At 51.9% G+C, this 13,630-nt stretch overlaps 1 protein-coding gene across 2 annotated transcripts in view; it reads right to left on the bottom strand.

Moving 5' to 3' along the window:
* Positions 1 to 456: 456 nt before the first annotated feature.
* TXNDC11 (thioredoxin domain containing 11) overlaps positions 457 to 13,630 on the bottom strand; it is a 59,943-nt gene continuing 46,769 nt past the window's right edge. For both annotated transcript variants that reach the window (XM_042972425.1, XM_042972426.1), the window contains 5 exons: positions 11,780 to 12,572; positions 9,160 to 9,302; positions 8,731 to 8,840; positions 5,524 to 5,604; positions 457 to 1,211 (listed from right to left, as the gene is read on the bottom strand). In XM_042972425.1, coding sequence (XP_042828359.1) covers positions 569 to 1,211; positions 5,524 to 5,604; positions 8,731 to 8,840; positions 9,160 to 9,302; positions 11,780 to 12,572 — 1,770 coding nt within the window. In that variant the 3' untranslated portion in view covers positions 457 to 568. The remainder of the gene's footprint in view (positions 1,212 to 5,523; positions 5,605 to 8,730; positions 8,841 to 9,159; positions 9,303 to 11,779; positions 12,573 to 13,630) is intronic.

Below are 13,630 nucleotides of genomic sequence, written 5' to 3'. Positions count from 1 at the left end.
CAGCGGGGCACCAGTGGCGGGGGGGGGGGGGTCTCTGTGGGGCCATTGGGAGTGCCTGGAGAGGCCGAGAACCACCACATAATAGGACTCATTGTTCCTGGATCGACAGCTACTTTTTTTTTTTTTTTTTTTTTTTTAGCGTAGAGGCCAGAGCCACAAACCACATGGCTTAGTCACGGCCTCTCATTCAGTTCTCTCTCAGGAGCCCGACTGTTGTGCTGAGGTCTTCCAATGGGCTGGTCAGGAAATCAGCCTTTCATCCCGAGAGTCCTCGCAGAAGCAACGGGGTGGGTGGGGAGGGAACCCGGTGGCTGAGCCGCTGAGACGCCGACCGATGTTTCAGCCACATCTTCAAACAGGCTGGGCTACTGCTTCCGTCTCAAAGCTACCAAATCTGTGCCATGAGCGGAGGGATGTCATCCCTGTTCAAGAAAAGCTGAATGACACTCAACGTGATTTTCTAGACCACTGAGAAAATCTTTATTTACAATAAATTTCAATAAAATTTGCATAAATATATTCCCAACGTACAGCTTTCTCCTCGGATTTCTTCGTGTCGTTTTACAAGTCAGCCTGTCCTGTTCTCATCGCTCCTTTCGGACGCCGGCGCGGAGCTGACGTTGGGAGGCGGAGGGGCGCTGCCCGGGAGCCGGGGGGGACCTGAAGGCTCGGGGCGGTCGGGGCGGGCCTCTCGCGGGGGAGCGAGCTCGTCCGCTCCGTCCCGGCCCTCCAGCTTCCGCCCCATGGTGGCCACCAGGATCTTGAGCCACGCGTTCTCGGTGAGGAGGTCCTGCGAGGCGTCGGCCAGCTCCTGCAGCCTGCGGGCCAGCTCCTCGAGCTCGCGGGCCTTGCGCTCGGCCAGCGCCCGCAGCTGCTCGCTGTGCAGCCGCAGCAGCCCGTGGCGCGCCTCCAGGCTCTGCTTCTGCCGCAGCAGCCGGTGCCCGTCCCTGCGCGCGCTCGAGAGCTGGGCCTCCACCTGCCCCTGCGCCCGCTGCAGGGCGCCGATCTCTGCCCTCAGCTTCCGGATCTCTCTCTCCAAGTGGGAGATGTGCCCCTGCTGGAAGACGGCCTCGCTCTGAACACACTCTTTGGTGGGAGGATCAGCCCGGCTCCGAGGGGAAGAAGCCGGGTCCGAGTGATGCAGGATGAACCTCAGCAGATTGGGAAGGGTGATGGGAAGGTCTTCGGGGTACTTCACACTGCGGTCCTTCCTGGAGAGAGAGGGAAAGGAGTCAGAGGGGACAGCCCCGTCAACACGCTCCGTCCGGACGGCACTGCCACCGGAGGCCAGGCTGTTGGCTTCCCACCAGGAGACATTCTGAGGATTTTACTTACGGGAAGTCAGCAAGGAAAATGTTATCTGGGCAAAAATGTTTCCACAAGGCGGAGCCTGTCGCATGTGCTTGTTCTGTAATTAAGGCCGCTTATCTCAACTGTGTGTCTGTTCCCAGGACAAAGAGCTCAGTTTCTGTTAACAACCTTCTAAGCAAGACAAGGAACTCCCAGGCCCAAGAGGGCACCGGCAGCGTGTGGGCAGAGGGGCCTCTTCGAGCTCTGGGAGGCCCAGTGGCCGGTAAGGAAGGGCGTCCCCGGGCAGGACATCACCTGTGTCACCCTGTGGCCGTCAAAGTGCTTGGTGAAATGAAGACTGAACACTCAGCCGGATTTCTTCAGCCAGCCGGTAGGACGCGTTATTCAGAGCAGGAGTTCTTACCTGGGGGAGACTATAACCCGCCCCTGCCACGGGCATCTGGCAACATCTGGAGACATTGTTATTAGCAAAATGGGCGAAGTGTCACTCAGGCCCCGACTCCGGTCAAACAGACCCACCAAGGGACTGTGAGAAAGGAAGGCTGCCCCGCCCTGAGAGCATAGAATAAGGAAGCAAAGTGATGTAGGAAGGGGGTTTTCCCCAAAACTCTGTTGCAAGCCCTGATGCAGAAAATTCCTTTTGAGAAGTTGTCATTTAACTGCCTGATGACCAAAATGTCTGGCGTGTGTACAGTGACCTGTGTATACACAATCTGGCCACACTAAATCAAAGCCACCAGCTTGACGCACAAGGTGGGCAAAGAGCAGCTATGCTGTCCTAAAGCAACGGGGGTGAGGCAGGGCCACCTGCCAGGCAGACCTGTAAGACTGCCGCCCACCGTCGTGAGTGCCCAGCCCGGCGGCCTCTCTGCACCCCTGCACCCCCTCACCCGTGGAAGGGGTGACGGGAGTGTTGTTGCCCTCACGGGACTGTTGGAAGGAGGGCACGAGTTACCTGAAAGCTGAGCGTTAGCCTAAAGTCAATCATACTGTTCTTTCAAAGCCCAACCAGAAACCACTCATTACAAGCTCACGAGCCCTCGCCACACACAAAGCCAGAGGCCAAATACCTAAGACAAAAGGTGTTCTACTGATGGGTAGCTCTTTCCCAATGAAATAAGTATCACAGGGAAATTAAAATCGCATATGCCCCATTTTATACCACACTCAGGGAGACTTTCAGGGAAATGGAAAAGTCAAATATTCAGAGTAAATATATAACCACACCCTACTCTAAAACATGGTTTTCTTAGCCTCCAGAAGCTTTCTTCGACTGCGCCCTCCCAGCCATTCGAGGACTACAAGCCACCTGGTGCCTGTGGGCTGCAGGCGGGGAAGGACGAGCAGAGGCCGGATCGGCGCTGAGAGCCATCTAGGCGGCGCAAACCCGGTCTTGTAGGGCAGGGTACCCAAACTGCCCCCAGAGGGGGCTGCCGAGGGACCGGAGCGTGGGTGGGAGACCTTCACGTGACTGCAAACGACCTCTGTAAGCACGCTATTTCAGAGCAGAGTTCGGGGCGCCATCCCCGTGAATCTGCCTGACACGCGTGCTAAAGCGCTTTCCCACTTTTTACAAGTAGCAAGGACACAGTGTGAACAAACTCCCCAGGAAAGAATCATTTCGGAAACGTGGTGGTAAAAGGCCCCGCGGTCCGACTCCCTTCGGAATTCCCTAGGCGTGTGTTCACGTAGCTCTAGCACCTAAACGGCCAAATAAAAACCTGACCGAGGGTGTAAGGCATCTTCTCCAAAGACGGGGCCGTGCTACTGCAGCCGGGCGGGCTGCTCCTCTCATGAGGCCCGGTCCTGGCCAGGGCACATGCTAGAATGAACCAGCCCATCCTTGTGACGTCTTCACCCAGGTGCCAGAGGAGCGCCTCGATTCTGAAACGTCACACTCAGTGGTGGCAGGAACAGCGGCTCTATGCCGCACCTGCACAGGAAAGCCAGCGGCCGCAGGAGGCGGCCCAGGGCGCGCCCTGTGGCAGAGGACAAGCCCTTGCATGTGGTTCTGTTCCAGGACTGTGAAACACGTGCTGGCTGGAGGCAATGTGCACAGCAAACGAGGCACCCCCCCATCACCTGGAATCCTCCTCCAAAGTAACTGTCAACATCTTCACACTTCCCTACTTACTGCGCACGTAACCGAGCGTGTGGGCAGGCTGCTTTTATCAAAACGCACGTACGCTTTTGCATTCTTTTCACCGAAGAGGACGTAAGCACAGTCCCCGTGAAAAAGGGCTCTCTCCTTTCCTCTCTTGCCAGTGGTCAGCTCACACCCTTTGCCTGTTCACACCCTCTGAGTAACCTGAGCACTCATTCAATTTGGACCAGCTAACGGGGAGCTCACTTCTCTGGCGACTATCTTTACTTTTAGGAGATAAGGAAAATTCCATTCCAGAGCAGTAATGAGGTTTTTTGGTTTACCAAGGTCTCTGCATTAACAAAGAGCTGGACACTCTTCTCACGTTCAGTATTTACATTCTTGACTTTCCAATACTAAGGGGCCGCAGGGGCGCCTGGGCAGCTCAGTCAGTTGAGCGTCTGACTTCGGCTCAGGTCACGATCTCACGGTTTGTGGGTTCCAGCCCCGCATCGGGCTCTGTACTGACAGCTCGGAGCCTGGAGCCTGCTGCGGATTCTGTGACTCCCTCTCTCTCTGCTCTTCTCCCACTAGTGCTGTCTCAAAAATAAATAAACATTAAAAAAGCTAAAAACAAAACACTAAGGGGCTGCAGGGACCACCAATGCACATCCTCACATGGACAATCAGGCAACTTTCTACTGCAAGGCACTCCAGCCTGACTCAGTCCCCCAACACACACCCCGTCACCAATTCTCGGTGTATCTCTTTCTGTCTCGCTCAAGACATACTCATGCATTCTAGCTGCTGGCACCTGCTGGGTGTTAGGACTTTAATACTTTTCCAAACTATGTTCGAAATTCGAAAACCATGCTTCGTTAAACTTCCTGCCCAACCTCCATCCCACGCAGATGAAACTGCTTTATGGTCCGTGATTCCTTGACTGTGCGGCACTTTATTTCTTAGAAGGAAAGAGGCTCATGACAACAGTCAGCACAACGGGATGAGTCACGCTCTGTTTTTAGTGCATGATGTGACAGGACCCTACTACCCCAGGAAGTATTCCAGCAAAAATTCCTTGAGATAAAGAGGAAACAACAAGGAAATGATTAGGTATCTATGAGAAATAAACAGTACGGCAGTGGCTGCCGTGAACAGTAAAAGTGAGGGCAGGAAATTAAAAGAGGAGACACCACATACGCGAATTAAGGACCTCGTTAGAATAACCTGCAAATGCTTTTTCCCTATAAAGATACCATCAGAGTCGTGTGACTAGGTCCCTGAGGACCCTTTTGAAAACAAAAGAGAATCTTTTTTTTTAAAAAGGGTCAGAACATCTCGTTTATCAGGCTTTTAAAGGCCAAGAGTTCATTTCCCTTTTAGCAAAACATCCGCACCCAACATTTAGTAATTGCCAAGTTAGGCCGTTCATCCTCCTTGCTTAGGTCCCGTCCCCGCCTGCCGGGCTTTCAGGGCAGTTGCTGTCATCACTGGACTTGGAGTCCGCCTGCATGATGTGAAGACATCAAGGGGAGAGCCCCGTGGCGGACGTTCACGGAAGTCTGCACACGTGGGGAGAAGGCTCCTTGAATCCCATGAACGGGGTACAGTGAGGAGTCGTCTCCATTTCCAGCTTGCACAGGAGGGACAAGCCGGGCATCAGGAGAACTCGATGGAAAATGAGGCACATGAAAGCCTGGGTCAGCCAGGGCCTGACGCCCGGGGGACTCGAGAGAGGAGCTGCTGTCTGGCCCAGGTGAACGTGGCTCTTTGCCATCCATCTCGGCATCCACTGGAGGCTCATAAGACCGAGAAGGCAAACGAGTTCTGACGGCCACATGCACGCTCGTGAAAACACTGTGGGAGGGGTGAAGTTCTTACCAAAAACCACCTCCGACCTTGTGACACGAAAGCCCTTTTACCCCGAGTCCCTGATGGCGCATTTTTTTTTCTTTTTTTTTCCCCTCAATGGAACATTTTTTTAACAATACATTCTATTCGAAATAGTTTAGTAACAGCTAATGATTTGCATTTCATTTCTGTGAAGCACCTTAAACCCTTTTCATTTTCAAAAGAATCCCATCTGCCCAAATATTGAGTAAAGATCGAAAATAGTGAAAAAAACTTACCTGCTACAGGGGAAAAATAAGATAGTAGGGAGACGGTCAACCATGAATTCCCAAGGAAGGTCATTCTGAGATACATCAATCCTGACAACGGCAGAGGGAAAGATGAGAGTAAGTAAAAGATCGGCCCAAGACACTCCGAACTCAAAGAACTTTCTCCAACAAATGAAGATCCTGGCCCTCTGAGTGAACGTACTACTACGCCAGGATGGGTGCAGCTCAGGCGACAAGAACCGACGCTTCCAGAACATGCAACTTTCTCCACTTTAACTTACGGAGCAGAAGGGACATGTCCTGAGAGTAAAAATGAACTTTCAAAAGAAAAACACCTCACTGACACCTCAGGAGCAGTCCACGCTCCCCTCACGGGGTCTGGGCAAGCAGTGAAATCCCTGGACTAGCTCTGGAGAAAGGAAATCATTGTGCAAAACACATCAAGCCTCTGAAGAGGTGAAAACTGGAGAGTAAAGGTGATGCTCTCTTTTATATTTATATTTTGTAACTCCGGATGGAGGCCACAAAACACACATTTTCTTAGCAGATTTTAGATTAATTTTCTAATCTGGAAAATTCCATGTGTGCTGAATTACCCAACCTGGGGTTTATTACTGGTGAAGCAGGTAGTGGCCCCTCCTGCAGCCGGCACTCAGCTCCCCTGCCCAACCTCAGCTGGCAGGCACTGCTCAGATGGAACGAAAAACACAAACAAACAGTAGTCCTCGAAGAAGGGAGCAGACCTTGGAGGGCCATTCGGACAGGCGGTTCGGATATCAATCGTCACAAATAATGCATACAAAAGTGGGGACTTTCTGAATCATTAACTTGATAGTAGTTCTCAGAGAATCATGGCAATTGGGCGTCAACCAGCGCCATGCACTCGCCCAAAAGGGGGACCCCTTTAGAATGGTTTTAAACAACTCAACAGCACTCCCGTCTCTGCCTGGGCGAGCCTACCTGAAATGTCAGAGTTCCGTTTTTTAAACAAGTGGTAGGGCACGCTCTAGCCTATCATCAAATACCGTTTTTCCTCCCGACTTTCACTCCAAAATCATGTAAAATTGAAAGAAAAACACTGTTGTAAATATCACTCAGAATTCCACTGGGCCAATCGGGCCTTCTTTCTGGGATTCTCATTCAGGCTTGGTGTATATACCCACATGTTGTTAAGAGCAGTATTCATATATTTCGAATGCAATTCTTTTCAATAATTCTACGAAAAGCATTGTTCTAATAAATGGGCAAAAATCCCATCAAACGCCCAACTGTAATTTACTTAGCTGTGCTTCTACCATTAGATACAAACAATGCTACAGGGAGTGACTAGCTCATGCTTCTCTGCGAGTCCTAGTTCCTTAAGTCCCCAAAGTAAAATTAACTGGGTCAAAAATGTATAACAATTTTTGTGCTTTCTTACAAATGTTGCTAAAATGCCTTCCAAAAAGGTGACGCCAATTCACTTCTGCTATTAGCTCCATCTCTCTGTGCCAATTTCACTCCATTTTATCAACACGAGATTCTGTCACGTCAAAGCATCTGTTAATAAGTGTAAATGATACTTTGTTATTGTTTTCATTTACATTTATTAGGCTGTAACTTCCACACTTGCTTACTTATACTCTCCTCCTCCGGCCGTGAAAAAGCCTATTCGTGTCTTTTCTTCACACAGGAGTCCCTCTCGGCTGTTTCTCCCCGGACCCCCAATTTGTCGCTGCGGTAAAATACACACACAACGTGCCATCCGAACCACTCCTGAGCGCACAGTCTGGTCGTGCAAAGTGCATTCATAATGCCGCGCGGCCGTCCCCACCACCCAACTGCAGAAGCGTTCTGTCATCCTGAAAAACTGGGGAATCTCTATCCGCTGCACAGCCCCCACCCCCGCTCCCCCGGGCACCCACCATCTCCTCTCCGTCTCTGCGAATGTGACTGCCCTGGGTGCCCTGCATATGTGTGATCGCGAAGGATGTGTCCTTTCGTATCTCTGTATCTCACTTTGCACTGACGCCCTCAAGGTCTGTCCACCTCGTAACGGGTTTCAGAATGTGCTTCCTTTATAAGGCCGAGTAACATTCCACTGTGTGGACAGACCGCATTTTCTTCTCAGCAGCTCCTTAAACCTTTGTCACTTCTCAGGGTCGGAGTAAGAGCGCCTGACCGGGAAGTCTGGGCCCTCACTTATAGTCTGTGCGACTCTGGGAAAGTTACCGCATCTCTCTGTGCCTCGGTCTCCTCCTCGGTAAAAAGAGAGTGACAGCCGCGCCTGCTTCACCGAGTGCGGCGACAATTAGGTCAGAGGATACGTACAAAGAAAAATCTCACGGTGCAGTTTGGCTCTATGCTGCTCAGAGCAGACCCAGCGGGTGAAACAGAGATGCTGTAAAACATACCTATTTTTCTTTCTTTCTTAAGCCTATTTTCCTTATGTCTTTCACTGCACACTTTTCTAGTGCAATCTGTCCATCTTTCTTTAATTATTTTTTTTTAACTGCTTCACTTTGGAAAGTTTCCATCTCTCAAACTAGCAAACTCAATAATCTATGTTCTGTTGTTTTTCCTATGATTTAATCTTTGTACTGAATTCTGTCTGGAAGGCTGAAATCTAAACACCACCTGCACCCCCCCCCCCACCCCGCCCAACAGCTTAGTACCTATCCAGTCTTCATTTGAGGCTTGTCTCTACAAAACAGTGATTTAAAAACGGTTTTGCTGACTACGGAGCCCACATCCGGTACCCACGGAATCACAAAACCAGAACACAAAGGTACCAACCAGTGTTTCTCCCTAATGTGAGGAGTGAGGAGTGAGGAGGGAGGACAGACCTGGCGGAGGGATGTGCTCCGGGTCCCGGGGCCGGCGGGCGGCACGTCAGGACCGCCCCCTTTCACCGGGCCAAGGCCACCGTGCCACGGAGCTCCGTGGGCACCCTTCCCATGGGGTTCCGGGGAGCCGGCCGCTGGCGGGGAGGGGTCAGCGCCGCCCCCACACTCACCCTCCTGGGAATTCGGTCGGGGCTACACACACTTGGCACCACGGAAGCAACGCTCAGAACTCACTGGGAGCATGCAGGTTTCGATGAGGTTCTGCTCTGGCTTCAAGCTGACAATCAAACTGCACCCAGTCTCACCCAAGGTTTATGAAAAGCGGGCAGGCCCTCGCCAACCACACGGCTACGCAGTGAGGAGCGAAAACGGACAGAAGGGGCTTCCTTACCGGGCCACGGTGAGAGCGTCCGCCGGCAGGAGGCGAGCTAGCTGGATGAAGACGTGATTGAGGGATGGACAGAAGCCGCACCACTGTGCGTAATAAAGCAGCAACACGTCCTGGGGGAAGGGAAGACGGTGGTTACAAAGGGCGCACGCGTGTCCCGACCGCGCTCGGAACCCAGCGGGCATTCAGGAGCTGCTGCTTACTGCACCCCTGCCAGGGAATACCTCCAGCTTCACATCGTTCCAATTCTGTGCTTTCTTAAGGACTTTCTGCGGTGAGAGAAGCGTCGGGTAACACGTATGTCGTGCAGGGAGACCGTCCCGCAACTGACCTGGGCCTTATCAAAACCCAGCCTTCGCCCCGACGCCCGCCGCTTCGGCAGCTACCTCACCAGGGAGAGGTGGCTGGATTTGTGCCCCTCTGACTCCGTACCTGTTTTTGAAGGACCACTTCCCAAAAGGTATCAGTTGTCACTTCCGTGATTAAATGCTGAGGGGGGAACTGGGCAGAATCACTTCCAATAAGGTGCCTTTTCAAGGGACTGTAGAGAACGCTGAAGTTTTGAATAAAAGACTCTAAAAATAAAGAGAAAATGAGATCAGCTCTTGGCGAAGCACAGGGGGAGCAGCTGGCCTACTGTACACTCTGCATGTAAAAGCTGCAATGGCTTCACAGGCTGGCACTCTGAACACCTCGCCCACAGGGAGCACCCTGGATGAGGCTGCCCGGGGTGGGGGTGGGGGGCGGGCACCAGGTTCAGCTCTGAGTGTGACCTCGGCAGACAGTAATCTAGCTACCAAAACACCACGCGGAGTCACAGGCTCTAGGATTTACAGGCCAGGAGTTCTCTTTTCTCCTAACGGGGCTGGTCCCCAAACAGACACCTGATCGACATGCCACCACCCCGTAGAGACTTCAACCTACAACGCTCAGACCTTTAAACAGCACTACAGATGCGGCTAACTCCACAAGGTACTGGGAGGTGACAGGCGTTTAATACTTGAGGCGGGGAGCTGTGGTTTTTGTTTCCTTTGTTCAAGTCCTTCAGGTTTCTTTCTTGAAAGTGTAGGAAAAATAAACTCACATTATATTTCGTGGAAAATCCCATAAGGCTCACAAATAATCCAAAAACCTAACTCGAACCAACAGCTTTCCCCTCCCACTGCCTTCAGACTCCTTGGCACCTGTCTAGAGCAGCACTGATCGGCGGGTCCCTTCTTTCTCTCTCTCCTCTCTCCATTTTGAGGTCCTAACGAATAGTGAGTGACACTTTCCGCAGAGGGAGGAGGAAGTGAAGGATGTCCTGTGCATACTAAAGAGAACTCATTATCTGCATCTGAATAACTTACTTGGCTATGTTTCTGAAACATAAAACCAAAACTTATCTCCTAATCTGAATGAAGCCTCAATTCTGAAACTGCCCCAGAGACAGCCGACTTAACAGTCAACTCTCCAAACCAGCGAGACACAGGTACTTTTTCACAAGGACCCTTACAAATTTTGTCACCAACTCCAGGACAAAGAGCTGAGCTACATGTACATTTCAGAGCAGATACGGAAGAGGACAAGAAATTACGGGGCGCCTGGGTGGCTCAGTCAGTCAGGCGTCTGCCTTCGGCTCAGGTCATGATCTCATGGTTCGCGGGTTCAAGCCCCACAGAGGGCTCTCTGCTGTGCGTGCAGAGCCCGCTTCAGATCTTCTGTCCCCCTTTCTCCCTGCCCCTCCCCTGCTTGTGCACTCTATCTCTGAAAGGAAGAAAGGAAGGAGGGAGGGAGGGAGGGAGGGAAGGGAGAGGAAAATAAATCTGAAGAAGGCTTCTTTCAGATTACCCTCAAGTTCAAATTGAACACATTATGAGCTCACTGAATGCTTGTGTATTACTGAACAGACTTCGGGAAAGTCCAATAAACACTCCAAAAATACAGGCTTGTTTCACTTTAGAAAAACTCCGAACACCAAAACGTAACTTTAGAAAACACCAATCAGGAGTAATTTACAGTAACGATAGAGAATGCAATTCATAAAGCGATAGGTCACAGGTTCCTTTAAACACTCGGGAGCTTCGCATTTCTAATATAGACCTTGACACAGGACAAGAATCCACATTTACATGAGCCTTTCCAAAGGTGGCCATTGTAAGAAACAAGCTTCGCCTGGGCTTAAAAGAAGACAGCTAAAAGGACTATTATTTAGGGGGCTTGGAGTTTCCTCTTGCTTTCATACCCTCTAAAACTTGGAAAAGAAAGGTTTCCCTCTCTACCAAATTGCTCCTGCCTCCATCTGGCAAACGCTGGCTTCCCCCACATTTCCAGTGAGGCTGAACTAACACGGCTTTTGAATTCTCACTTCCTCGTGTGGACATCAAGGATGTCAGCAGAGCCCCGGGAACAGGACAGCTGGTGTTCCTTACAGCCGCTGCCACCGCCGAGCCCCGAGGTCGAGCTCCCGGATGCTTTCCCAGAATGGGCCTTACCCACCCCGCCCCCAAAAGTGGTTTCTGCTGGTCTGCAATGTGACACGTGTTTGTGACAGTTCAGGCACCCAAGGTCACAGCAGCGTCTCTCAAGGAGGTACAAACAGCGGCAGAACAAATTAGGTCTGGTGGCCTGGAAATTTCTACATCCAAACCCGTGGGCCAAAAGGGAGGACAGGCTGCTGTGCGGGTTCAGTGCCTTCTGTCTCAGCTCCTCTAGAAGGGACCCCGCTGTCAGGGCTCAAATTCCTCAGCCCCCGGGATGCTCCCACCCCATGCAGCTCACTCCACCTCCAAACAGGACAGGGACCGCCAACTTGCAACACGGACTTCTACCCACCCCCCAAGGGGCTGCATGAGAAACCTAGCCACAATTTGCAGTCAGGAAGTTTCCGGTCCACTTAACAGACAAAACCAGCTTCTCTTAAAACTATGACCAAGTGCAGTCTAAAGAATTCAAATGAGCTAAAGAGCTGACATCACCCATGACCAAGGGTACTGCCATCCCCGGAGGAAAGTTCCCAGTGTGAGGTTAAGGGATCCTTTTTACGCTTGGGGAAGGGAGGCGCCCACGGTACCTAGGGTGAACTTCCTAAGAGCTTCTTTTGGATCCAGGACGTAGTGAGACTCTTCTCTCACATCGACAATCGTGGCAAATTCCTTCACCCGGGTGGCGCTCGGAGCCCCCAGCCTCTCTGCATACAACCAAAATAAATTCGAATCCAAAAGGTAGATGTTCAGGGTCTTGTTGGTTCTGCAGCTCAGGCCTGTGAAGTTCGTGCTGCTCACGTCCACCTCAGGAAAGAGATAACGGTTCTCCTCAATGTGAGGAAGGGAGCCCGGGGTCTCAACATGGCATTTCTCCTCCAGGGAAGAAAACGCAACGGCCGGGGTTTCAAAGACACCTTGCGCAGAATCCACGAAGCCCGTCGCGGCCCTGTTTATGGTCCTGCAACATGCAGTGTAGTAGCTGAAAGGGCTGTAGGAGCTGAGGAAGTTGCTGCACTCCACGCTGTGGGACACCACGTGATAAAAGGTCCGCTCCTTGAGGTAGAAAGAATCCAGAGCTGCCGCCATCTCAAAAAAGCTGCACTGCGACACGCCGGCCGAGCTGGGCCCGAGGCCCGCCGCCGTCTGGTTGACGCACAGCTCACAGACGTTGTGGGTCCTGGAGACGGGGCGCCACTGGGGCAGCACCACGGTGTTGCAGCAGGGGGACGCCGCTATCGGCGACGGGTCCGGCAGCCGGGCGGGGGGCTCGGGCGCCAGAGACCGGAACAGCGGGGCGTCCGCTCGCCGCAGGTGCCGAAGGAGCCGCTCGACCACCTGGTCCCCGTGACAGTTGTTGTACTCCAAGGCCACTTCGGTGATCTGAAACACAGGGCGGAGCTCGTGAGAGGCGCAGCGAGGGCCGAGGGGGCGACCCCGCAGCCGTCAGGCCTGGAAAGCATCGGAGTGTGAGTCACAAGGAGCCCCGGCCGGACGCGTCGCCTCAAACAGGAAGCTGCCACACCAAAAGCCTGAATCTAGAGGCTCGGGGTCTCTTTCAGAACACGCGCCTCTGACGACAGTGAACCACCCGTGCAGAGAAGGGGCCCGAGAGGCAGACGTCTCCGTCCAGCACAGGACCAGAGCGAAGCTCGCCCCTCGACGTGCGTCCGGCCGTCGAGCGACCAGCAACAGGTTTTAAATCTCAACGCCGAGGGGAGCGCCTTTGCCTTCACACCTCTGCCCCTCTCCATACAAACGATGTCTTCCTTCTTCACCTCCACTAAGTCTAAAAACTTCCCAAACACCTGAGTGGATCAAAGTATCTCACAGCATAGGGGTTTCCAAATAAATCCACACCTCACAGGAGGCTCCGAATTCAACCTGCTCCAAACCACTCACCAGTTTTGGATCAAATTTGAATTTGGATCAAATTTGCCAGTTAGTTAAAAGGTGTAAAGTCACTCAGGACTTTGTTTCATTAAAGTGTGTGTGTGTGTGTGTGTGTGTGTGTGTACACAGACGTGTGTAGAACCATTTAATGAGTGCTTTTCCAATTTCAAAAAAAACCTACAAATTTTATATATGGTATTTACAGACAATGTTAACTCAAGACATAGGCATTCATACAGAAAAATACCCTGAATAATTCTTGGGCATAAAAAAAAGATCATTTTAGATGATAAACCAGTGTTTCACTTTCTTCCCCATACAAAAACCTCTCAACCCTTTCTGGATAAGTCTCTGAGAGCACACGGGACTAACCAAGTCAAGCCTACATGATCCATAAAGGGCCCAGCAACCCTCCGGCCCCATCTGAGGACTGCTTTGCACTCAAAGACACAACAGATCACTACTCCTAGCCATGCCCCCCAGCCCCCAGAAAAACCGCACAAAAATTCAAGTATTTACAAAGTCCAGGTAGGAGCATACTAAGGGCA

Source organism: Panthera tigris, chromosome E3 (assembly GCF_018350195.1).
Source record: "Panthera tigris isolate Pti1 chromosome E3, P.tigris_Pti1_mat1.1, whole genome shotgun sequence".
Taxonomy (NCBI): domain Eukaryota; kingdom Metazoa; phylum Chordata; class Mammalia; order Carnivora; family Felidae; genus Panthera; species Panthera tigris.
This window is presented reverse-complemented; position numbering and strand designations above follow the sequence as displayed.